Source organism: Diabrotica undecimpunctata, chromosome 1 (genome assembly GCF_040954645.1).
Source record: "Diabrotica undecimpunctata isolate CICGRU chromosome 1, icDiaUnde3, whole genome shotgun sequence".
Classification (NCBI taxonomy): Eukaryota; Metazoa; Arthropoda; class Insecta; order Coleoptera; family Chrysomelidae; genus Diabrotica; species Diabrotica undecimpunctata.
The window spans coordinates 97,999,065-98,026,832 of NC_092803.1; the positions used below are offsets into that span (position 1 = coordinate 97,999,065).

At 32.9% G+C, this 27,768-nt stretch overlaps 1 protein-coding gene across 2 annotated transcripts in view; it reads left to right on the forward strand.

The window, feature by feature from the left end:
- The window catches only part of GC (gamma-glutamyl carboxylase), a 996,199-nt gene that overhangs the window by 561,312 nt on the left and 407,119 nt on the right, over positions 1 to 27,768 (forward strand). For both annotated transcript variants that reach the window (XM_072545537.1, XM_072545538.1), the window contains one exon: positions 21,918 to 22,081. In XM_072545537.1, the coding sequence (XP_072401638.1) occupies positions 21,918 to 22,081 (164 nt within the window). The remainder of the gene's footprint in view (positions 1 to 21,917; positions 22,082 to 27,768) is intronic.

The window sequence follows — 27,768 nt, forward strand, 5'->3', positions numbered from 1 at the left end:
TCAGTATTTCTTCTTTGTATTAAAAGTTAAATTTTGGTTATTATTTCTTAAGATTCTCTTAACGTGTTTATTAATTGTCTTGTTTCATGTGTATGAAGATATGTGTATCATGATAGATTGTAATGCATATTTCATTTAATGTAATTAAAGTGCTCTTTGCGTTTGCCAATTACTATCTCACTTCCTCAGTGATAGGTCTTTTTTTCTCATCAATAACCTTATCCTCGCGCGATACAGCTATTTTAACCCTCTATAACCCCGTGTGTACTCAAGGCAACAAAGGAGCTTTTGATGCAGAAAACTTTTTTAAAACAATTTCCGACTCTAAGATGCCCTCTGTTAATTTGAGGCAACATTTGGTTATACATTTTAATACACTCTATGAACCTATGACGAAACCTATATGGAAATGTTTAACAGTATGTCAAATGGACATGGCTGCCATATTAGTTTGTATTTTCGATAGTGATTTATTGTTATAAATTGTGTACAATTTATATAAAAATATATACCGAGGCATTATATCAGCATTTATATATTGATTACCGTTGAAATTTGTTTATTTTATTGTGCTGTTTCAGTACTGTGATAAAAAACAGGTATGTTCCTTTGAATCCACACTGGACCATATTTAAATTATTTTTTTAGTATGGATACAAAAACGTTCTACGGGAAAAGCAGTAAATATCCGAGGAATCCAAAGACTCTGACTTTGGCAGTGATAATAAGAGAGTGATAATGAATTTTCCATAGGTACTCAGATATCAATCGATCCAGGATCAAATAAAATGGAAAATGAAGACGATTTGTACGAAGCAAATTTGGACCAGCTCAAATAGTTGACACTATATCTAGGAATCGCTGGGAAGAAATAAAAACTAAAATTCATTTCAATAATAACGAAAATATGCTCAACAATAATGATACGTTATACAAAATTAGACCATTCATCAACGGTCCATTTCAAAATTTTCAGAGTATTCCAATGAGTGAAAAATTGTGTATTGATGAACAAATGATACCATTCAAAGGGGCACATTCTTTAAAACAATATATGAAGAATAAACCCAAAAAATGGGGATACAAGGCATTTGTTTTGCGTGATAGCAATGGTATTGTTTATAACTGGGAATTATATACAGGAACTGTTGAACATTCTCTTCATTTACCTAATGTAGACACCAGCGGTAATGTAGTAATAAGATTGTGTGAGATAGTCGAACCAAACAAATACTATAAAGTATATTTTGACAACTGGTTTAATATCATTCGGTTGCAGATTAAAATGGAAAAACGTGGACTGCAATGTTTGGGAACTGTTCGTCCAAACAGACTGCCTAATTGCCATTTTTCTGATGACAAGAATATGAAGAAACAGGGCAGAGGTACTGTAGAAGAAAAGCACGCTACAGTAGATGGCATAAGACTACCAGCGTTAAACTGATACGATAATAAACCGGTTCATTTGCTTAGTACATTTGTTGGTTCTGAGCCTACTTCGTTAGTCAAGAGGTGGGATAAGAAACAAAAATCAAGAATTATTGTATGCTGTCCAAATTCAGTGAAATTTTATAATAAATTTATGAGAGGTGTCGATCTTATGGATTCACTAATTGCTCTTTACCGAACAGACATAAAATATAAAAAGTGGTATCTAAAAATATTTTTTCACCTTCTGGATTTAGCTGTTGTTAACAGCTGGTTGTTGTATCGTCGTGATTGCGATTACTTTGAAAGAAAAATCAGTTGCCTTTGTTACAGTTTAAGTCCCACTTATGTAGCGTACTGTTAGCAAGAACTGACCAGATCAAAAACAAAGAACGTCCCAGGCTCAGTGAAATTGAGAACGAAATTGTAAAAAAACGGAAGAGAGGACCTACTGCTATTGTACCACCGAAGGAAGTTAGGCTTGACCAAACCTTCGACTGGCCCGTATTTTCAAAAAAAGGGAAGATGCAAAAAACCAGGATGCTGTAATACTTCTAAAGTAATGTGCGATAAATGTAAAGTTGCTTTATCTTTTACGACTACAAATATTTGTTTTTTTGATTGGCATAATAAATAAGTATATAACTTAATTCGTTAGTTTTTGCTGCCCACAGTTGCCTGAGGGCAATACTCCCAAAACTCTCCCCAAACAAAATTTAAAAAATCTAAAAAAATACTAGTTGTAAATGGATGGATATTTGAGCACATATACAAATTAAAACATTTTCTCTTAAGTTTACAAAAAAAGTCGGGCAATAGAGGGCTAAGATATTTATATTTCACTATATGCTCTATCATTTGGTTTTCATTTTAAATTAGCACCTATGACGAAATTTATGATATCTAAGATCTAGTGCTTTCATATGAAACTGGAATAAAACACTTGGTAGATAATATTTATTCGTTTTTAGTACACTTTTTTTAGAACCTAGTATATAAAAGAATAAATATTTGTCTGTTCAGTGTTTTCCAAGTATGTAAAACATAAACAGGCTTAAATATTAGATTATACATTTATTAAGAATGTTCAATTTCTAAATTGAAGATTTTATATTTAAAAATTTACATTTACGTTTTTACATTTTATTTGACGTTTTAATCTTTTAATCGCAGTTCATTTTTCGAAAAACTATAAAATTGTGAGAACAAATTGCTATGTAAAAGTACAAGGCACTATTCTCATGCTGTGAGCTTTGCTGCTCTGTTACTTTTATAACGCTTAAACTATTTTTAATTTATTGTCAATATTTTTGAGGCGGGTTTCCTTAAATGACCATTTTTAAGGTTAGTACGTTTGATTAAATGAAATTGACATTAATTTGATAGTTTCCATTTTATTAGTACTGATGGTATATGACTAGCATCTGTTGGTTCTATATATCAATTTTAAAGTAAGAGCACTCTCTTGTTAGTAATTTTAGTGTAAATTGTGACGAAACCAGAAATAACCAATAATATTCTCCCCGTGTGATCTTAGTATTTCCGTTGATTGAATAGTATAGGGTATCCATATTTTAGTCTACGGTATGTTGGAGTTTTATTAATTTTTATATATATTTGCAAAATGAAGAAGAAAGTTCAGTACAGGCAGTTAAACAGCTGATCTGTCAATTTAGAAGTAAGAGCAAGTACCAACTTGCTGAAAAGCATACCATACACAAAAGGAGTAATAAAATGTACTGCACAAACTATAGCGATATAAGCTATATATCTATTAATTATTAGGATATACAGTATTTTTTCTGATACACCTGGAACGATTGAGTGAATAGGTGAACTATCAAATAGGAGACTATTAGTGTGGAATTAGAAAAACTAATAAATCGTTGATCAATTATTCACTATTAGGCAGTTAATGAGAAATGTTGGGAATACAAAAAAAAACATTAAACTAGTAATTTATAGATTTTAAACAAGCACTGATATAATCATAAGAATAAAACTATAAAATACCATGGCAGAACTAGGCTTACCTAATAAACTAATTAATTTAACAAGGACTAATATACAAGTAAAGACTTCAAGGAAAACTGTCGACTTATTTTCAAATGTACTGCAAAGTTATTTAAAAAATGTGACCGAATTAGCGTAACACCTGTTTTGAAAACTAAATATTATGAGAGGAATTGGGGATATTATATTACACAAACTAAACCGCTTGCCTACAAAAAATATTAGGAAAATACGATACGGTGAGAAAGACTAATGACTTTACAGCTAATTGCCACATAAGTATCAATGTAACTATAGCTCACAAAATGGGTTCAATTACATTGCAATTTTTAAATTTTTCGTGATAAAATGAAGTGATTGATTGTTGTTTTGAAAAGGTAAGTTGTTTTTGATTTTTATATTCCTATCATCTGATACTGTAATATCAATAACATTTTTCATAATATATTCTAAGATAACGAAATTACTAATAACGAACAAAAGTTTTATTAATTTCTTGTTAATATAATTATGTAGAAATTTAGATTTTTATCTTGTTCTTACTATAGTGCTAAAGCACAAATGTAGTCATAGTCTACCGTATTTTTTTCATAGTGGTCATAGTTTTTAATTATAGTATAGCTTATGTGTTTATAATAACTAGCGCATAGAAAATAATAAAATTTTGTACCCTGTGCTTTATGTTTATTATCCTTTATTGTATTGGAACATCTAGAAGTATAGCAATACATTTTAATTGTTAAACAAAAGAGAAAATAAAAACACTTTTTGTGGTGTGCCCCTTAACCATACACAAAATCGTACACAAATAGTCAAATGGTAGTAAAAGTCGATATAGGCCGCCAGACGGCAGAGGCATCGCCGCGCTCGATGTCTATAAGTACTATGAAATGTTTTTCATACAGTTTTCGGATCAGATTTTTCAAAACATCAAATTACATCTTCTTTTTGCCTTTCTTTATTTAGGCTAACCGCTACTGTTTTTTTCTTCAGCGTTTCTTCTTAATCTACATTAATGTTATATTACAATTCTTTCTGGAACGAGCTATCATTTTTCTCAAATAACCATTTTGTGTGGTTTAGTCGCCTTAAGGTTTAGCATGCTTTGTCAGATGCTCTTTAAAGTCCCTTTTAATATTAATATCGTTTGAGAAATTTTTCCCATATACTTATATTTCGTTTTGATTTTCAATCTTCTTTTAATGTTAGTTTAAATGGTCTAGTAGTGTGTTCGTACAGTTCAGTTATAAGCAAAATTAGGTGTTGTTGTACACCTAATTCTTTTAGTATCAGTCATAAGTGTATCCATTTGACTCTGTGGAACGCTTTACGATAGTCTATAAAACAAATCCATAGTGGGATATTGAATTCCCTAGACTTTATACTTATCTTGGACTTATTATAATAGTTTTAAAATTAAATGTTTAGTGAAAATCTCTACGCGACTTTAATGCATTAAATATTTTAATTAAAAATCGACATATCTATTGAAATTAGACCGTAAAAAAGTATGTTATTAAAGATTGATTTATAAATTATTGTAGTTTAAATTCAACTACGCTATGAAACAAATATTGCATGTCATAAACTGCAGTAATCCAAAAATTATAAAGATCTCCCTGTTGTCTGAGTTTTCTTTAATTAATAGGGTAACAAACATTATAATCCTACCGAAGGGGCCTCTAATTTCATAAACTGTTACACGATTACTCTATCCGATCTACGTACATTTATGAACTAAATGTTTTAGTGACAATGCCTTTTAATAAAAAATACTAATTAATAAAAATGGAAACTTAACTTTTCCAAGTTTATAATAGACACTATCTTATGTTTAAAAATATATAAAATAAGTAATATAAATTACCGCCTTGTTTATTAAAACTAAAAAGTAAAATAAAGTTATGTGTCGGTTAACAATTTATATTTAACTACATTAGCCAAATAATCCTGAAATTCCTTCATGACTAAATTGATGGATATTTAAATAAATTTCAAGTGTTAAAATGTACCTGCTGTAAAATTTGAAAATCTACTACTAATATAATTATTGGCAACATCTCAGGAGTTTAGAAATGTACGCAACATGGTAAATACGGATCCCAAAAATGGTTTATCCTATTGTGGAGTCCACTTAATGCTACATGTTGGTCGGAGTCTACATAAAGCGCTACTTAGATAATAATATACACGGTGTATATTCTACTGGAGTTAGTATAATACCGTTTTAGAACAGAGCTTACATTAACCGCTAGATGTATATATATATATATATATATATATATATATATATATATATATATATATATATATATATATATATATATATATCTACACGGTATAAAGTGGACTCCGCCCATGTTAAAATTAAGGTTCAAGTGAGCTCCGTGGTCAAGTGGATACCGATATACGGAGCTCACTTGACCATTCCATAATATTTGCTCTGTGCATTCGTTAACATGTATAGTTTCATAATTTTTAAAAATTTTGTAGAGCCCATAAGTACCCCTGTATCATAAATGTATATCGCTTAGTTCACGTGTATATATTATAGGGGTCGTTCAGATCTTTTTCACTGTATATTGGAACCATAAGTATATCGGTTCAAGTAAGCTCTGATAGTTTGGCAACTATGCGATTAAGCCGCATACGGACTCCTTATTTTTGTTATTATTCATACGCATTACAGTATGTAATAGATATGTATACTATCAAATACCTGTTTTTGGTAGGTACGTGCTTTCCTAAAAATAGCTTTATAGATACAAAAGGATTTCATTACCAAGTTGGATGTTTTTTTTCATATGCGGAAATTTCCTAATGCATTTTGTTAAGGTGAGTATGTCTTTATACGTTTTATTTAAAAATCCGATTAATATGAACTTGTTTTATTTCATCCATCTATTGTTTTACGATATCTTGTAGCTTCTTTATTATTTTATTTCTGGTTTGATTCGTGTACTTCATATAATTCTGGATAGATTATCTTAAAATAAATATTTAAGTGCTAAAATAGATATTTTTGTGTAAAAATGGGTAGTAGTCTGCAAAAAAGGGAAGAATGCTTAATTTATCTAGCAAGAATATACCACTTTACCAATATTACACACTTCTGAATGGTAACGTAATTTAGGGGTAATATGTAATCAATATAAGTGGAGTTAGTGTCAAATTTGCAATGATCTTTATAAGCAATAGCTTACTTACTGTACTTTACATGTTCATTTTAAATAATTAAACCTTGTCCCTTCAGAAAAGAGCGATTTAAATGGCAAAGTCAACTAAGAAGGTGTGAAGAATCTTCTACCACCCCACATTCACACAAGTTAACCGGTGTTTGCAGGCAATAGTCCTCTCGAGGGTTCAGATGGCGAGGAGGACCTTTTTTTGGTATATCTTGCACATGTGTTGATCTGGCCAGTTTTTTCTCGATTTTAGTCATAAAATGAGCTTATTGTCGTGTAGTGCATGTTGAGAATGTAGATTTTGTTTCTTTCGTTCTTTATCTACTTATCTTCGGATATTAGGTGTCTTGGTAGCTACGATATTGTAGAGTTTATGTATGGATGTGAGTCTTAATATCCGCTGAATTTGGATGACTAATTTATAGCTAAATCCACGTGTTAAGTATGTGTTGGTGTCATTTATACTGGCAAGGTATATTCGGCAGCAGAAGCATAGAATGCAAGCGTTTATGTTTTAAGAGTGGAAGGATGTGCTTCTCATTTTTAGCTGACAAGTTTGCGGAGAATATTATTTCTGGTCCTTAGTGTGCCTTTCAGTTTTAAACAAAGTTCTGTGAATGACTAAGTGAGATACAAACTATCTGCAAGGTATTTATAGCAAGTCCAGATTATAAGGATTTCATGACACTATTGGATGTTGAGATTTGTGAAAACGTCTGTGTTAGGGACATTAAAGTAGCACACCTGACTTTTTCCGGGGTTTGGCTTAAAATTGATTTATAGTCTATTTTTATTGTGTTTAAGGCATGACTTAGATTTTTCTCCACTTCAGCAACAAAAGTTTTGTTGTGCAATAGTAGATGTATCGTCTACATAATAAAAGTCCTAGTATTTACTGGTATGGGTTGATGGCTTGTGTACATTTTATACAGTGTAGGTGCCATTACGCTACCCCAAAGGAGACCGTTCTTCTGCGTTCTCCATATGCTATTCTTACCATTAAGAGATACCAAAAATTTTCTGTTGTGTAGGCATACGCTAGTAAAACAAGTAAGTTTATTACCTGAAGCGTGCATTTCCATAACGTAGTAAGTGCCAAATTATAAATTTTTCAGGAGGAGTAAAAAACAGTTTTTTATCGAACATGTTTATTTCTTATAATGTAACATACTGAAAAAGGATTAGTTTAAAGGTATTATATAATAAATATAAGGTTGAATGCTCGAATAAATGAACTTTGATCAGATAAAAGGCATATATCGAGCACAGTTTAATTAAATCTTGCCCAAGTACTTTCGATCCCTAGATCATCTTCAGGGGCATCTGAAATAAGCCAAGAAACGTTTTTTTATAACCAAAGAAATTGAATAACTTCGATAAAAACTCGAAGTTTTATGGTTGAAAAAAGGTTTTTTATATGATTAACGTTTATAGACTTACTTCGTCAATTGTGGCCTATCCGGCAAGAACAAGATGTCATAAACATAAAATTGTACATTACACTACACTACAAATAGACAAACAAACACTTTAAAATAATTTAAGGGAGGCTACATTGCTTGAAGAAGTCGGAGACAGAATGGCTCCTGATCTAACGGAAATGTTGGGGTGACATGTGACAAATGACAACTTGGATGAGCAGTCACAATCATAGATATGTGATCTGCACCTTTTACAATTCTATGAAACTAAGTATTGACCGAAAGTCCAACTGACACTACTATAGGAGATCACTGATGAAAAATAAAAATTATATAGAATATTTTTAAGTAAATTGAATAATCCAGATCTCACACTCAAACATGTCTGTAATAATTAAGGTGTTAGTTTGAGAGCAACTGAAATAGACGAAAAGTAAGAATGCAAGAAGCGGACTAAACAATATGTTAAACAGTGGGTGGTTGACTACAATAAAATGGTCTACCAAGCACTATCTGTAATATAGAAAGGAAGAGATCTGACTATGTAATTAAAATACTAATAATTGAAAATCAAAATGGAAAGCAAAATATATAAATGGGGTGTAATCCAAGTAGTTCAGTTGAACCCACAGTCAATGGTATAACTATAAAATTACTATGGATGTGCTCAGTGCAGGAAGTCTAAACGTCTAAAAGTCTTTTTGGTCAAGGTATGTTGATGATTGTATAGCTCTCATACAGGGAACCCAAGATGATGCTTTACAGATTCTGGATGATCTTAATAACCTCCATCCCAACATCTCTTTTACTCTGGAACCAGAATCTGATAAAAAGTTGAACTTCTTGGATATGACTATTTCCCGTAATAAAGATTCTTTAGAGTACAATATTTACAGAAAACCTACCCAAACAGATCATGTTATACATGATACATCTAATCATCCAACCCAACATAAAATGGCTGCTTTCAACAGTTACATTCATAGGTTACTCAAATTTCCACTTTCTAATGATAATTTTAATTCAGAACTTAACACTCTTAAACAAATTGCTTTCAATAATGGTTATGATCCTAACATTATCTATAAGCTTCTAAATAGAGCTAAACTAAAAATTGCAGAAAAGCTTGCATATTCATCACAATGTTTTCTTCAACCTACTGCTTCAAATAACACCAGATATTTCTCCTTCACCTACATTAGCAACATTTCCAATAAAATATCTAAACTTTTTACTTCTACAATCGATAACATCAAAATTTCCTTCAAGTCACACAACACCTTAGGTTCCTTCTTAATCAACACCAAAGATAGGATGAACACACTTGACAAAAGTGGTATTTACAAATTAAAATGTGATGATTGTGATGCCTCTTATGTAGGTAGAACCATTAGAAAGTTATCCACTAGAGTTTCAGAACATTTGAAAAGACCAAACTCTTCAAGTTTTGGTCAACACTTATTATCCAGTAAACACAATTTTAACATCAACACTGGTTCATCTATCTTACATGACATTAGTAGAAAGAAAAACTATATGGAGTTGGATTTATTGGAAGATTTGGAAATTACAAGGGAAACGAATGAAAACTCTCACTGTCTTAATACTCAAATTAATTTAAATTGTACTAAATTTAAACCTATTTTTAAAAACTTTATTACAGCTTCACCTCGTAGGGGACCCAGCTCGACTGTTTAGACTTCCTGCACTGAGCACATCCATAGTAATTTTATAGTTATACCATTGACTGTGGGTTCAACTGAACTACTTGGATTACACCCCATTTATATATTTTGCTTTCCATTTTGATTTTCAATTATTAGTATTTTAATTACATAGTCAGATCTCTTCCTTTCTATATTACAGATAGTGCTTGGTAGACCATTTTATTGTAGTCAACCACCCACTGTTTAACATATTGTTTAGTCCGCTTCTTGCATTCTTACTTTTCGTCTATTTCAGTTGCTCTCAAACTAACACCTTAATTATTACAGACATGTTTGAGTGTGAGATCTGGATTATTCAATTTACTTAAAAATATTCTATATAATTTTTATTTTTCATCAGTGATCTCCTATAGTAGTGTCAGTTGGACTTTCGGTCAATACTTAGTTTCATAGAATTGTAAAAGGTGCAGATCACATATCTATGATTGTGACTGCTCATCCAAGTTGTCATTTGTCACATGTCACCCCAACATTTCCGTTAGATCAGGAGCCATTCTGTCTCCGACTTCTTCAAGCAATGTAGCCTCCCTTAAATTATTTTAAAGTGTTTGTTTGTCTATTTGTAGTGTAGTGTAATGTACAATTTTATGTTTATGACATCTTGTTCTTGCCGGATAGGCCACAATTGACGAAGTAAGTCTATAAACGTTAATCATATAAAAAACCTTTTTTCAACCATAAAACTTCGAGTTTTTATCGAAGTTATTCAATTTCTTTGGTTATAAAAAAACGTTTCTTGGCTTATTTCAGATGCCCCTGAAGATGATCTAGGGATCGAAAGTACTTGGGCAAGATTTAATTAAACTGTGCTCGATATATGCCTTTTATCTGATCAAAGTTTATTATATAATACAAACATACCGCAAAGGAACAATAAACAAAGCTTACTTAAAAAAAAATTCAAAAATCTGTCTAAGGTCAAAACGTTGTAAGTGCCATCAGGTTTGCAAGTCAAAACGTTTTAAGTGCCAGATTTTTAACCGTTGTTTCCTACAGTAGAAACTTGCCCTGGTTGACCAAATTTTTCTTTAAAATACTTCTTGGCATCATCGTGAAGATAAGGGAGCATTTTTTCAATATCTGTTCTTTTTTTCTCTGGGATACCAAAGTGAGTTCTAGTTTTTTGAAGGTCTATAATTTTAAAGTCTTCTAATGTAACTCCAGATTTGAGTACATTGGTCTCACTCCATCCAGCGAGCTCACTATGTCCTTTAGCCACCATCACCGTACCAAATTTCTCTCTTGTAAGACGAAGCTGCGTAGCTGTTGAAATTTATAACTTCTTTGTGCTTAGTTTATCACAGGCAACGGTTTTAAAATCATAAAAGTCCTTAACCACCATGCACGAGAATGGATTTTTCTGGGCCGCACTCGTAATGATGTTAACAACATTCATCAATGTATAAGCCTTACACACTTTTTTACGTTTTTCTATGATTGCGAAATCTCTGTCGCAATTAAGGAAAGTGTGCCCTTTTACAGGAAATTTATGAATAATTTCTTTAAAAACGTTATTTGCTAGTATGGTCAAATACATGGCGATCATGAACTGATTTTTATTTTGACCCCCACAATTATCCGACCACAAAATAAGCTTTTTCTTTCCGTGATTGCCAATTTCCTTAGTAAGGTAAGTATATAAACAGGAGCTAATTTCCAAGGTACCCCTTCCCCCAAAGTCCTCAGTCCATAAACACATGAATCCCTTTCCTGTGATGGAATCGTGAATTCCTAAGTTACACACTGCAAGCTGTTGTGAATAGTACATTTCGGAGTGAGTTAATTGGGGAATGTGCATTTGCTGCTGCATATCGAAGGAAAGAACATAGCAATTACTTGTACATGCATTTTTGGTCTCAGTTGACATTGCTTTTGTAACAGCCTCTGCTCTCCGATGGTGAAGCTCCTGTTCTGTTACAGCAGCTTTATCCTGATTTTATTTGAACAGCCAAACTATCACATGTGGAGCATGTATCTACTTTAGGCCTTGCAAAAGATAAGTTAAATTTTGATATAAAAATTTCATTATACCATTGTCTAGTCACTGGTGGTTTGTTAGGCGGCTGATAATCCGCACAATATTTCTCTAAAAATGCACGGTACATTCTACTTACGTTTAAATCCGGTGACAAGAAGAGCTTATCCGGGGTTTTCGCCCTTGCGTAGTGGCTCTCAATTTTTGGAAAACTTTCGATATGCTCTATAATCTTGTTAGTCCAGACAGTCTTGAAAATATTTTGTCGAGCCCCTCCTCGTTTTTCTGACATATCCATTTTACCATCAAGAATTTTTTCTCCCAAAAGTTGCACTCTTCTTGGAGTTACGGCAAACGTACTACAAAATGTTTTGAGGCAAACCCTTATTTCAGATCCTCCAGGCAAAAGTAAATGGTAGGTGAAAGAGTGCTTTCTCCTACTTTCACTGGGATGTTCGTACTGACCATGACGTCTCCTTTTGATTAATTGGGGATGAATAAACCTTTGTAGGTAACTTTGCTGCTTACTATAATCAGCCATTTCATAGAAATGATTGTACAACTCAACAAGGCATTCCAGTCTTATGGATCTACATGCTAGTGGACACTTGCATTTTACCTAAAACAATTTTGGATTATTTAGATAGATTTAAACAAAAAAAAATTATTTATGTTTTAACGTCTATTTAGATAGGTATCTCTTTAAACCATACTTACATCAGCTGGTGGCATTTTCTTTGTAACGGTCTTTTTATTGACTAGAGAAAAATATTCTTCGATTTTTCTTGGTTTTATTTTTTTTCCAACTATCAACAACTCTTCTTTTCTTTTTGGACCGTTTTTCTGTAGTTTCATCCATATTCGTTCTAAATACTTATGTTTAAACCCAACCCAACACGTCCAAACAAAAATAATTTAGTAACTGATGCGCCACTCTACATTTAACAGAATTGCACTACGATACTTACAACGTTATGACTTGCACCGCTACTTTATCCCCACTTTTCACGCCGTCGCTAGCCATATCGACATGAAATAAATTTTAGGCGATGGAACATGGCACTTGCAACTCATTTAACTTAAAAAAACCAAATGAGGCATATTGGCACTACAACGTTATGGAAATGCACGCTTCACCTAAGGAGATATCATATAGATTTTGAAAAAATGCCCTCTTATTTAAGGTGTCGTAAGCTGCAAATTGCTGCTTAGATTGACAACTACCACTCCTCATACCTCATATCTTTCGTACCCATCTTTGCTGTGTTGGGCAAGATTTAGTATTTGTGACGTACATGATCTTCCCTGTCTATAGCAATCTTTGTCTTTTAATTTGAGGTTTTCTTCTGTTTTACCTCTTGAGAATTATTTTGTAGAGCTGACAAAATAAATATATTGACCGATAGCTTTTGTGGTCGTTGGAGTTTTTGCAAGGTTTAAGCAAGGCAACAACTTTGTCTTTGCTTTGTTTTTCTGCGGACTTTGGATATCAGTAATTGTTGTATTTTTGGTTCAAATTTTATAATAAGATTTGTGCTCAGATCTTCAGTCAGTACCGTTATATTGTTCATTATATACGTAGATAGTGGACCCAAGCTCAACATCCTTGAAAGGTTCCTTCAGCTGACTGGTTTTGTCCTCTCTCATTTTAAGTTTTTCGTTGCTTCTTTGCCGGCAGAGATAGCACTTTCACATTTATTATGTGATTTTCAGCGATCAGGTTAATACCAAATACCCTAGGTTTGCGCATATGCCTGATAAGGTTAAGTAAAGTAAAGTGTCTTTTATCTCTAGATATGCCCTTAATATTTATAGACATAATTAGAATAGAATGACGGTATTAGATTTTTGTTTCGATACAATGCAGCGACAACCGCTGATACGTATTTCGACCTCCTTAGGTCTCGTCAGAACGGTATAGTCACTGCTCAGCATCATAATTATGAAACGAAAAGATTACAAAATGAAAAGATTATATACATCCCTTATATTTACTATTTACACAGACTGGTTTACAAAAGGTGAACGAATGAGCATAAAAACACAGCTGTTTTAAAAACTTAATAGTATTAGACGAATTTAGGATCAATTTCACTCAAAATATGATATGCTAAAATATGATACGACAGGAAAAAAGGCAATGACTTTTACAGCTGATTGCCACATAAATATCAATGTAAATATGATGATTGAAATATGACACCCAAATATGATGATTTTGCCACAGCATATGAATATTGCGTCGTACTGTTATATAGCAATTTGTTGTCACATTTTAACCTGTTTATTTCCTTATTATCCATATATGAGTTGTAAACCGATATTACAAGCTCATTTACTTTTCACAAAGAGACTATATTAAGTACAGTTATTACTAAACAAATCTGACTCGAAATATCGTCTAAAAGTAACAGTATGTAAAATTTAAATTTTTATGGAGTTCAAAGTAGAAGCCTTCACGAAATTTGAAGTTACAATAAGACCACCGCAATCGAGCGTACTCTTACTCTGGATAATGAATAGTTATTTAATCGGTTAATTCTTCAATCACCCGTTCAATATAATTTTTGTCAAATCGGTCCTTTTTAGGACCAACTATTCTACTTATGTCTATAAATATTAAGGACATATCTACAGATAAACACACTCTACTTTACTTAAGCTTATCAGACATATACGCTTAACACAAATGTGACGTATTTCTACTGCAGGAAGCAAATAGAGGGCCAAACCTAGGGTATTTGGTATTAAGCTGATCGCTGAAAATAAGGAAATAAACATAATAAATGCCGGCAAAGAAGCAAAGATAAACTTAAAATGAGAGAGGACAAAACCAGTCAGCTGAAGAAACCTTTTAACGATGTTGAGTTTGGATCCACTATCCACGTATATTATGAACAATATTACGACTCCTGACTGAGGATCTAAACACAAAACTAATTATAAAATTTGTACAAAAAAATACAACAATGACTAATATCCAAAGTCTGTAGACATGCAAAGCAAGGACAAAGTTGTTGCCTTGCTTAAACCTGACAAAAACCCCAACGACCACAAAAGCTATCGGTCAATATATCTATTTATTTTTTCAGCTATACACAATACTTCTGCATATGATCCTTAATATAAACGTATAATAGAAGAAAAACTTAAATTTAAAGATAAAAGTGGCTATATATGACAGGGTAGATCATGTTCGTCACACATACTAAATCTTGCCCAACACAGCGAAGACGGATATAAAAAATATCAGACATAAGGAGTGGTATTTGTCAATCTAAATTCTGCTTACGACACCTTAAATTAAAGGACATTTCTCCAAAATCTATGTGATATCCCCTTAGGTAATAGAACAACAGAAGATTTTCCGTATCACTCAATGGTAAGAAAAGATGAAGATGGAGAACGTAGAAGAACGGTTTCCTTTGGGGTACCGTAATGGCACCTACACTGTATAACATTTACACAACCCATACCAGTAAATACTAGGACTTTTATTATGTAGATGATACATCTATTGTTGCACAACCAAAAACTTTTGTTGCCGAAGTGGAGAAAAATCTAAATCATATCTTAAACACAATAAAAATAGATTATAAATCAATTTTAAGCCAAACCCTGGAAAAATTTAGGTGTGCTCCTTCAATGTCCCTAACAGAGACGCTTTCACAAATTTGAACATATACCTGAACCAATAGTGTCATGAAATCATTAAACACATTTTGTAATTTACAGAACTTTGTTTAAAACTAAATGGCAAACTAGAACCAGAAAAATATTATTCTCTGCGAACTTGTCAGCTAAAAATGGGAAGCACATCCTTCCACTCTTAAAACGTAGACGCTTGAACTCTATGCTTCTGCTCCCGAATATACCTTGCTTGTATGGGTGACATCAATACATACTTGACACGTAGATTTAGCTATCAATTAGTCAGCCAAATTCAGCGGATATTAAGACACTCATCCATACATAAGCTCTACAATATCGTAGTTATTAATCCACCTAATATCCGAAGATAAGTAGCTAGAGAACAAAAGAAACAAAGTCTAGATTCGTAACATCCATTGAACGAATAACAACCCATTTTATGACTAGAATCTAGGAAAAACTGGCTAGATCAACAAATCTGCAAGATATAGAAAAAAAATAAGCTGCTTCTCGCCATCTGAACCCTCAAAAGGAACTTCCTTATGGTAGTAATCTTCCTTAAATCTGCCAGGAGGACTCTTGCCTGCACACACCGGTTAACCTGTGTGAATCTGGGGTAATAAAACATTCATTACACTTTCTTAGTTGAATTTGCCATTCAAATCGCTCTTTTCTAATGGGAGAAGGTTTATTTATTTGAACTCAACATGTAAAGTACAGTCAGTAAGATATTACTTATAAAGATCAATGCAAATTTGACACTAGCTACACATATATTGACTACATATGACCCCTAAATAGGAGATAAAACATTCAGAAGTATGTAATATGGGTGAAGTGGTATAATTCTTGTTAGATAAATTAAGCATTCTTCCCTTTTTTGTGCACTACTATCCATTTTTACACAAAAATATCTATTTAAGCACTTAAATATTTATTTTGAGATAACCTTCTATCCAGAATTATATGTAGTACACAGATAAAACCAGAAATAAAATAATAAAAAATCTGTATACAAGATATCATAAAACATTGGATGAAATAAACAAGTTCTTATTTATCAAATTCTTAAATAAAACGTATGAAGACATACTCACGTTAACAAAATATATTAGGAAATTTCCGCATACGAAAAAAATCCAATTTGGTAACGAAATCCTTTTGTATCTATAAAGCTATTTTTAGAAAAGCACGTACCTACCAAAAACAGGTAGTTAATGGCAGAGTTGCCAAACTATCAGAGCTCACTTAAACCGATATACCTATGGTTCCAATATACAGTGAAAAAGATCTGAACGACCCCTACAAGATATACACGTGAACTAAGCAATATACATTCATGATACGGGGGTACTTAAGGGATCCACAAAATTTTTAAAAATTATGAAACTATACATGTTGACGAATCGACAGATCCAATATTATGGAATGGTCAAGTGAGCTCCGTATATCGGTGTCCAGTTGACCACGGAGCTCACTTGAACCTGAATTTTAACATGGGCGGAGTCCACTTTATGCCGTAGATATATATATATATATATATATATATATATATATATATATATATATATATATATATATATATATACACAAGTATGAAGTAGGATTAGAATAATAGAAATATAAAATTAGCTAAAATGTCATTATTTCTATTTAGGTTATCTAAAGTGTGTATACTGTTTTGTTCTAATAGAATATTAAATTTATTTAAATGTATATCTCTTTGTTTAATATATGAATTTTCATATACTATATGTAAACTAAAAATAATTTGATCAAAATCAGAATTTGATATCATATCGAAAAGTAAATCTTCAATACTTACAATATCTTGTTCAACAAAAAATAAATTACATCTATGATATTGTAACCTTTCGCGGATCATGGACAAGCTGGCTCTATGTAGAATGTTGTTCAACCTTCTGCTTGAATATGCTGGACGTAACTTCAAGCCCTTTGGTATTAGGTTGTTGTCTCTACATCTTCGTAAAAATTTGATGTAATAGAAAAATGGATTATAAATAATACACGCTGGAAAAACAACAGGTAAAGTAAAAATGCTCTGGAGCAACGAGGTTGCGACAGAGAAAATAAGCACATAAAATATGTAAATAAATGTTGTCAAACGACAAAGCAAAATAAAATGTTAAATAGCATCGGTAAAAATATCAAAGTAAATAGCAATGGTAAAATAAACGAACAGAAATAAAGTTACAATAAAATGGAAATATTCTTGAAAGAAGAAAAATAATTAAATACCAAATAATATTCCAAAGAATACTATAAAATACCAAAGCTGGAACAATGAGGAGCAGAAGAGAAGTTTAATTCTCTTCCAAGGTTTCGAGTAAAAGAACTAGTGATTTAACATAAATGGGTATTCTCCAACCAGAGGTCTTATCTAGTTTAGACTCAGAACCGAATAGGCTGTTTGAAAAAAGTGCACCGTCTTTTATCCTATTTTCGTCACCTTGGTGAGTGTGAAAAGTGGGCGTGACCACTAACTCACCAATTAGAAAATAGGATAACTTCGGAGACTAATCAGAAGGCTAAGAGGTGAGAAATGTGCAGATCTGGATGCGTACTAGTCAGTTGAAATGAAATGCCAAATGAAAGTTCTGAAAACCCTGTCCATAAAAATTATTTTTGGTGCCATTTCCATAGCTAGATTAAATAAATGATATTAAATTCCGAATATTTAAAAGTTTTTCCAACAATAAAGTTAAAGTATACGAGGGTGAAAGTAAAATGTTTTATTGACAGGGTGAAACGACATTCATCTGTATTGCATTTAAAAGGACAATGGTTCAGAATAGCAAAAAGTGTATTAGGCAGATGAAGTTTCTGAGTACCCTGTTGCGAATAAATTCCTTAAAAATTATTGTTTAACATTCGAAATGCTTGTTTGATTGGGGAGAGTGTGACAAAAATTGTATGTTTATATTGAGGAGTGTACGAGATATATGTGCATGAGAGAACTGTGTTAACCAGTGTTCATTAAAGGTCAATGTACGCCTTTGCCAAGCAGTAGACGTTAAGTAGAATCCTCGGGGTAGTATCTATATTAATATTCGTTTAAAGTCAACCAGTGGGGTCATCTCGTTAAATATCCAACAGCTAAAGACTGATATTTCTTTAAGTTATCGATTTAAAATCCTATATCGTGGTTTACCACTTATATCAAATCAATTTTGTCGGCTCAATGATGGTTTTCGCTTATTAGTACTAATTAATAACTTTCTTTTATAATTAATAATTTCTATTAGAAAAAATATAAATGAGTTTTTACCGCAATGACGATACTTAATTATTGTCGGTATAATACTTTTTTTTTGTTTATAATTTTTTAAATTTATTTCGCGAACCTAACCTGCTAATTTTTTTTCTATCTCTTAGTATAATTTATCTTAGTCACTTATTTTGTCAGTAATCAAAGGAGTATCTATATTTTAAATTCCTAGAGCTAACCGCATTTATATTATTATACTCTTTTGAGCGCATAACATTAATCGCCCGTGGTGTCGCGTGTAGTATGCTGGTCTAGTAAATATTTCATATGGGTTCAAATCCTACCTCTGGAAGACTTTTTCCTTTAATTTAAAAAATTAAATAATTAAAAATAATATATTGACAATAAATGGTTAATAGAAAATTAAATATTGAAGTTAATATATAATAAAAAAAAGAATTAAAAATAAAAGATTACAAGTTGACGCAATAACGTCATTGCATATGGTTTCGGTCACGACTAAAGGTTCGAAACCATGCTAAGTTACGCGTTGGTCGGTAATGCAGATCCAATGCTTACCGACATTGGACTGTGTCTGGGGTCTGTGTCGGTGCATGCGCAGTGTGTCTGTCTGGTTTAAGTGACCCATACTCTACTCGACTTCCATCGCATTCATCCATGTATCTTCGGTATGTTCGTAGCCTAAAACAAGCGATCTTTCCACTAGCAAAAATATAACCACTGTAACACATGCAGATGATACCGCTGTTATGGCATCTCACAAAGCTGTCATGGCTTATCAAATTTTGCACGCCCACTTGGGTGTTACTTTCTCTTTGCTAAAAACAGCGAATTAAAGTAAACGAAATTAAATATATTTATGTCGCCTACACCCTACGAAGAGATGCCTGCCAACTGTGGCATTAAATGGTCAGTTCTTGCAACAAAAAGAAAAGGTAAAATATCTGGGAGTCCATCTTAACCAGCGTTTAACTTGAAGGACTCATATGGTTAATATTTGCTAATACTTAGCAAATTGTACTAGATATTAGGTCGTAATTACAATTAACATTAATCAATAAACTGTTACCCCTACGTTAGGCACGTGGTATTTTGTAGCGGCCTAGAGCGCGTGGTCTGCATATGTAGACCATTTTCTTTTATTATTAATTGACATCTGATGTGATAAATTTTTAAAAGGATATTAAAAATAGATTTTTTTTTGTTTCTTCAATATCAACTATTGGATTTCCTTGAGCGTTTGTTAAGTGTCCGGCCTTTTTGATTTATAGATGCCTGCTGCTTCTTTGATTTTTTTATGGAGGTTGAACGAATTGTGTTTACGTTCCAATATCTCGATTTCTTCACACTTTTCTCCAGATTTCTATTTTTAGCTTCTCTGACAGCTTTTTTATCTCTTTGTCTAGAAATTGATATTCAATGTAGTCTTTCCGCTTGGATTCTCTTCTTCTGTCCATCATCTGTAATATACCGTCGGTCATCCATGGTTTTTTCTTTTCTGTCTTTTTCGGTCGCAGGTATTGGTCTAATATTTCCTTTCCAATGTTTTCTAAGTGGTTTATTTCTGTGTCAACATCATTAACTACTTTTGACTTAGATATATTGCTTTTCAGATATTCCCGTACTTCTTGCTTTATGTCATCATCTCTTAGTTGTTTGAAATCGTATCTTATAGTGTTAGGTTTGTGGATTTTTTTTAAATTTCATACGAAACTTAGCGACAAGTGGGTTATGGTCTGACTTAATATCTGAACCAGGATAGGCTTTCACTGATGTTATTGAGTTTTTGAATCTTTTATTTATTAAAATATAGTCAATCTGGTTTCTTGTGATGTTTTCTGGCGTGTCACCGAGTGAGCGCCATGTGTACAACCTTCTGTGTGGTAATTTGAAGACTGTATTGGTGATTACCAACTCTTCTTCCGTAGCAAATGTGAGTAGGCGTTCTCCTCTCTCATTTCGCTCACCCAGACCCCATGAACCTACTACTTCACCATAACTACCCTTACCGATTTTGGTATTAAAGTCACCCATAACTAGCGTTACTTCATTGGTTTTTAACTTACTTAGGACTTTCCTTAAATCGTAATAAAAAGCCTCTATTACTTCGTCTGATTTGTCTGCTGTGGGTGCGTATATTTGGATTATGTTGGTTTTTGCTGGGAATAAATCCAAATAAATGAACATGATTCTCTCGGATATTGGAACCAAATTCGTAACGTCTTTGTTTATTTGTTTATTTAAAATTATTCCGACGCCATGCTTATGTTGACCTTCTGTATTTCCAGAGTAATATACTTGGTGCTCGTTTATTTGACATTTTACGGCGTCAGTTTAATTTTTCTAGGCGCATCCTTTCCTTTTACTTGGGGGTTTCGCTTGCTAACGACCTGGGAGGCCCCGTGATTCTGTGTTGTTATTCCTTCCCTGCCGGATCTTGCACTCCGATATACATGATCAGTAGTGTTCACTCATAAAGCTGTAGCCATGATAGATGTACAAGAGATATCCATATGGATCGTTAATGTAGTGGTTTCTCCTTGCTTTCTACATCCTTACGCCGTTGACCTAGATCTCGGTTCATCCGCCTTTAGGGCCAGTTTTCCAACCCTAGGACAAAAAAGTACCCTAGCACTTACCAACTCATCCGCTCGAAGCCGTTGGTAGGTAACTGGGGGATTACTTATACCGGCAATCACTCGGACGTTAGAGCCTCGTTTGTTATCTAGCAGGATGCACCGGATGACCAGAATCAAGATCATCACCCGCGCAGGTGAGGTTGACATTTGGATAGGAGAGGTTATACGTTGCGCATCACTATCCCTTGCATCCCTTCATGAACATATCTATCGATATTCTAGGAAATGCCACCAGAGCAAAAACAAGCTGGGAATTAAGTTGAAAATAATTTGGAATTTTTTTGTATTTTATCGATAGTTTATAATATATACGTTTTAGTTTAAACTTTTACGTTTTACATCAACAACTTTAAAAGTAATAAATTATAATTACACATACCTTTTTAAAAAAATGCCTTTTAAAAATATTAAATATACATTCCTTTATTAGTGGATTAGCCAGGTATAACCTACTATTTAGATAAAAATGTAACGAAAGTATGACATAAGCTGTCAAAGATAACAGAATAGCATTGAATAACATTTGGAGAATAAAAGTTTGATAAGTGAGAAGCAAGTTTAAATTAAAAAATGTCGCTTCTTTACTTTTTACACGATATTGCCAAATGCTAATATTAATTCTTTTCAGCTTGGTTTTGCATGCAGAACAGATTGCATATTTTATTGTTCACTGGTTTGGGTTTTTATTGGACTTAACAATAGGATTTTGGATGCTTATAGATGTTACAAGACCAGTTGCATTCCTGTTTTGTGCTAGTTTCCACCTGATGAATTCCCGACTATTCAGTATAGGTAAGAGTTATGTCAGATATAATATAGGTTATCTAAATTTTAAATAAGGCATATTTATGCAATATGTTTCGCATAAAAGTGTATTGCATGTTATGCAATAAAAGTATTAGTTTCGGATAGATTCACAGAAAAAGCTTTATAATCTTACACTAAGATTATTGTGTGTATTTATTTTATTTTAGCGTTTTGTACTAGGTACATTTAAGCGTTTTTTTTAATATACATCTATTTTACTTCATTACGTGTATCTATGACTGGAGCACTCACATCTTTACTAGACATAGCGAATACGTACAAAGTAGATGTTTTAGCACCGCAGGAAATGGGAGGAGACGGTAACTGGCACTTTTGACAAGAAAACTCATTCCATAATAGCTGTAATGAGAGCCAACACATGGATGGGGTGGGATTTATTGTAAACCAAAGAACAAAAGGCCTTATTGTTGACTTTAAAGCCTACAGTCAAAGAATGTGTTATTTGCGCTTAAAATCGAAATTCTTTAATTACAGTTTGATCAATTCGCATGTCCCAACTGATGCCAAACCAGAGGAAATGAAAAAACAGTTCTTCGCTGACCTAGAGCAAGCCTATAGGAAATGTCCCAGAAATGACATTAGGATTGTATTAGGTGACACGAATACAAGAATAGGACGAGAGCGAATTTTCATGTCTACGATAGGAAAGTATAGCCTACACAACATTAGTAGCGATAGGTATTCTGGAACTCTTCTGATGGAAGAACAAAGAGCTAGAATTTCAAATACGAGTAAAGAAAATAAAATAAATAGAAAAAAATGAAGCAAAAATGTGCAAAAGCTGAGAGATGCGACAATTGCAGAATGGTACTCGGAAAACAGTACCAACAGGCTAAGGAAATAAAATGTAAATGAAAAAGACCAGAGAGATATAGACTTAAATTTCATAAATCCTATTTTGGATTCTACGATTTGTTTGACCTATATAGAATGGGGGGCAGTCTGCACAAGGAATTTCATAAACTCGTGTTGTTCATTTGAAATGTTGTCTTTGATTGATCGGACAAGGAATGAGAGTTTTTGTTGGGGGGTAAATCTTGTATTTTTTCCTTTTGATTTTAGAATTTTGTCGATTTTGTCAGTGACACTTTTGATGTAAGGAAGAAAAGCTTTCGTATGATGAGGGACTGAGGCTTTGGGTTGTGATTGAGTGGGAGATTGATGCCTGTGGATGCTCCTATTAATGTGATTTTCGTGGTAACCGTTTTGAATAAGGGCTTGTTTTAAACTAGAGAACTCAATTTATCTACTTGGATTGGTACGCCATCAAGGCGTATTGATCTAAAGACAAGCGTATAATGACTAAATTGATTTGTGAAGGTGGATGATGAGAGTTGGCATGCAAGTAACGATTAGTATGGGTGGATTTTTAATAAAGACAGTGATGAAAACCTTGGGATTGGTTTTTGTTTATGATAAGGTGGAGAAACGGTAGGGATGAATCAGTTTCCACTTCCATCGTAAATTGGATACTAGGATGTATACCATTCAGATGCGTCTGACAAGATACCAAAGCATCCCTGCCATGGAGCCAAATCACGAATGTTTCGTCAACATATCATAGCCAACATATGGCTTTGAGCATTGATAAAGATAGCAATTACTGAAGATAGTGGGGAGCCTATTGGGGCACCATTTATTTGTCTGTAGAATTGATTTTGGAAGATAAAATATGTGTATATGTGTATATAAGTGGTCTTGCTAGATACTGTATTTAGTTTTAAGAATGTTTAGAGTTACGTCTATAGGATTGTTTGTAAAGAGTGTAATGATATCGAAACTTACTTCAATGTCTGACGGTAAGACAGGGTATTGTTTAAGAAGTTCGATGAAATAAAAAGAATATTTGACGAAGAGCATTTTTGGCTAGAGGTGGTACAGTTTTGGCCTAGTACTTGGCCAATGGTTGTGTAGGGTAGTTGTATGCACTGACAATGATACGTAGAGGAATATCGGGTTTGTGAATTTTTGGCTAGGCCATATATTCGAGGTGCTCTGGAAGACTTTTCACGAGGAATTAGAGATTGTTTTATGTCAAATGGAAGAGGTTCTATTGATGATGGCTTTTGTTATTAGGAATGTAGTCTTTAGTATTAATGAGATTTAAGAGATAATTAATATAAGGATTGTTTAGGATGACGGTGGCATTGTCTTTATTGGCAGACAGAATGATTAGATTTGGATTTGACTGACGTTCTTTCATGTTTTTTTCTCGGATTGGCCAATATTCAGAGTAGGAGGCTTTGAGTTTTTAAGAACTCTAGCGATCTCTTGTCTGGTTTTTTCAGCATCTTCGGAAGGTAAACTGAAGACGAAATGTGACTTGATTAACAGAGTAATTAACATATATTTTATATATATATATATATATATATATATATATATATATATATATATATATATATATATATATATATATATAGATATTATATATATATATATATATATATATATATATATATATATATATATATATATATATATATATATATATATATATATATCTACGGCATAAAGTAAACTCCGCCCATGTTAAAATTAAGGTTCAAGTGAGCTCCGCGGTGAAGTGGACACCGATATACGGAGCTCACTTGACCATTCCATAATATTGGCTGTGTCGATTCGTTAACATGTATAGTTTCATAATTTTTAAAAATTTTGTAGAGTCCATAAGTACCCCTGTATCATAAATGTATATCGCTTAGTTCACTTGTATATATTATAGGGGTCGTTCAGGTCTTTTTCACTGTATATTGGAACCATAAGTATATCGGTTTAAGTAAGCTCTGATAGTTTGGCAACTATGCGATTAAGCCGTATATTTTCAGCGTATATTCTAAACGGTTCATACGGACTCCTTAGTCCTTATTTTTGTTATCATACATACGCATTACAGTATGTAATAGATATGTCTACTACCAAATACCTGTTTTTGGTAGGTACGTGCTTTTCTAAAAATAGCTTTATAGATACAAAAGGATTTCGTTACCAAGTTGGATGTTTTTTTCATATGCGGAAATTTCCTAATGCATTTTGTTAACGTTAGTATGTCTTTATACGTTTTATTTAAGAATCCGATTAATATGAACTTGATTTATTTAATCCATCTATTGTTTTACGATATCTTATAGCTTCTTTATTATTTTATTTCTGGTTTTGTTTGTATACTACATATAATTCTGGATAGGTTATCTTAAAATAAATATTTAAGTGCTAAAATAGATATTGTTGTGTAAAACTGGATACTAGTCCGCAAAAAATGAAAGAATGCTTAATTTATCTAGCCAGAATATATCACTTTACCAATATTACATACTTCTGAATGGTAAGGTAATTTAGGGGTAATATCTAATCAATATAAGTGGAGTTAGTGTCCAATTTGCAATGATTTTTATAAGCAATAGCTTACTGACTGTACTCTACATGTCCAGTTTAAATAATTAAATCTTGTCCCTTCAGAAAAGAGCAATTTAAATGGCAAAGTCAACTAAGAAGGTGTGAAATATCTTTTACCACCCCACATTCACACAAGTTAACCCATATTTGCAGGCAAGAGTCCTCCCGAGGGTTCAGATGGCGAGGATTAGCTTTTTTTTTTGGTATATCTTACACACGTGTTGATCTGGCCAGTTTTTTCTCGATTTTAGTCATAAAATGGACTTGTATTCGTGGAGTACATGTTGCGAATCTAGATTTTGTTTCTTTCGTTCCTTAGCTACTTATCTTCGAATATTAGGTGTCTTGGTAGCTACGATATTGTAGAGCTTATGTATGGATGTGAGTCTTAATATCCGCTGAATTTGGATGACTAATTTATAGCTAAATCTACGAGTTAACTATGTGTTGGTGTCATTCATACTGGCAAGGTATATTCGGCAGCAGAAGCATAGAATGCAAGCGTTTACGTTTTAAGGGTGGAAGGATGTACTTCTCATTTTAAGCTGACAAGTTTGCGGAGAATAATACTTCAGGTCCTCAGTGTGCCTTTTAGTTTTAAACAAAGTTCTGTGAATGACCAAGTGTAATACAAACTATCTTCAAGATATTTATAGCAAGTCCAGAGTATAAGGATTTCATGACACTATTGGATGTTCAGATTTGTGGAAACGTCTGTGTTGGAAACATTAAAGTAGCACACCTGAGTTTTTCCGGGGTTTGGCTTAAAAACGATTTATAGTCTATTTTTATTGTGTTTAAAGCATGATGTAGATTTTTCTCCACTTTAGCAACAAAAGTTTTTGGTTGTGCAATAATAGATGTGTCGTATACATAATAAAAGTCCTAGTATTTACTGGTATGGATTGATGGTTTGTGTACATTTTATACAGTGTGGGTGCCATTACGCTACCCCAAAGGAGACCGTTCTTCTGCGTTCTCCATCTGCTATTCTTACCATTGAGAAATAAAAAAAATCTTCTGTTGTGTAGGCATACGCTAGTAAAACAAGTAAGTTTATTACCTAAGGAGATATCATATAGATTTTGAAAAAATGCTCTCTTATTTAAGGTGTGTAAGCTGCAAATTGCTGCTTAGATTGACGAATACCACTCCTCATAACTGATATCTTTCATACCCATCTTTGCTGTGTTGGGCAAGATTTAGTATGAGGGTGATTCTGGGTGATTCTGATTAGCCGATTAATTAATTATTTATTACCCAGGGTACAACTGATTACGGTGGTCTTATTTGTACTCAAATTTTCGTAAAGGCTTCTCTTTTGAACCCCATAAGAAATGGCTAATTAACTTTTCATTAAAAATAATTTTACATACTCGACGATATTTCGAATCAGATTTGTATATTAATAACTATAGTTAATATGGAGTCTTTTGTGAAAAGTAAATGAGTTTGTAATATCGGTTACAACTCATATATGAATGATAAGGACATAAACGGTTAAAATAAGTGCACAGAATTTTAACTAAATATATCGGTGCCATTGTTCAGGAGATGGATTTATCCCAGAGATTAAAGATTACATGTATATTCCAGGTTCTATTTACGTTATTACGATTCTATGGAAATTAGAATCTATGGAAATTAGCAAATTAAAAAATACAGACATAATTCTGAATGACCAAATTGAGACAAACAGTTGTATTGTTTACATTGTAAAGGTCATCGTCATAGTATAGTCAGAACGCAACAAGGTTCTATTGGCTTTTCTGCTTTTTGTCTCCTCATTCCTATTGAAAACTTAGCCACGTAAATAACGTTTTAAAAATATATGTCAATATTTCTGAAGTGCCTTTCCTAAGATAACTTTTATTAAGCCTAGTTTGTTTGACTACATGTAATGGATTTGATAGTTCCCAACAGATAAGTATTGATTGATTGATTGTAGGTTGGATAGCAGTTGGTTGTATAGGCATGTGTTGATAAATATGATGGGTCGGTAGGTAGTCTCATTATTCCTAAATCTGACCATATGTTACCTCCCCTGTTGATTCGTGGACGTCCTAAGGGCATTTTTTCTCTCGGGGAATTCTCCCAGTTTAACTTGGCAATGCAGTTATTAGAAAGCCTTTGGATATAGCCAGCGTAACTTTGGCGTTGAGATTTAGTCTCTTGTATGACGTTGCTATCTTTATATATTTGTTAGACCTTGGCATTAGTTCCGGTTCGGTATTGGTTAGTATTCGGACCTTTGT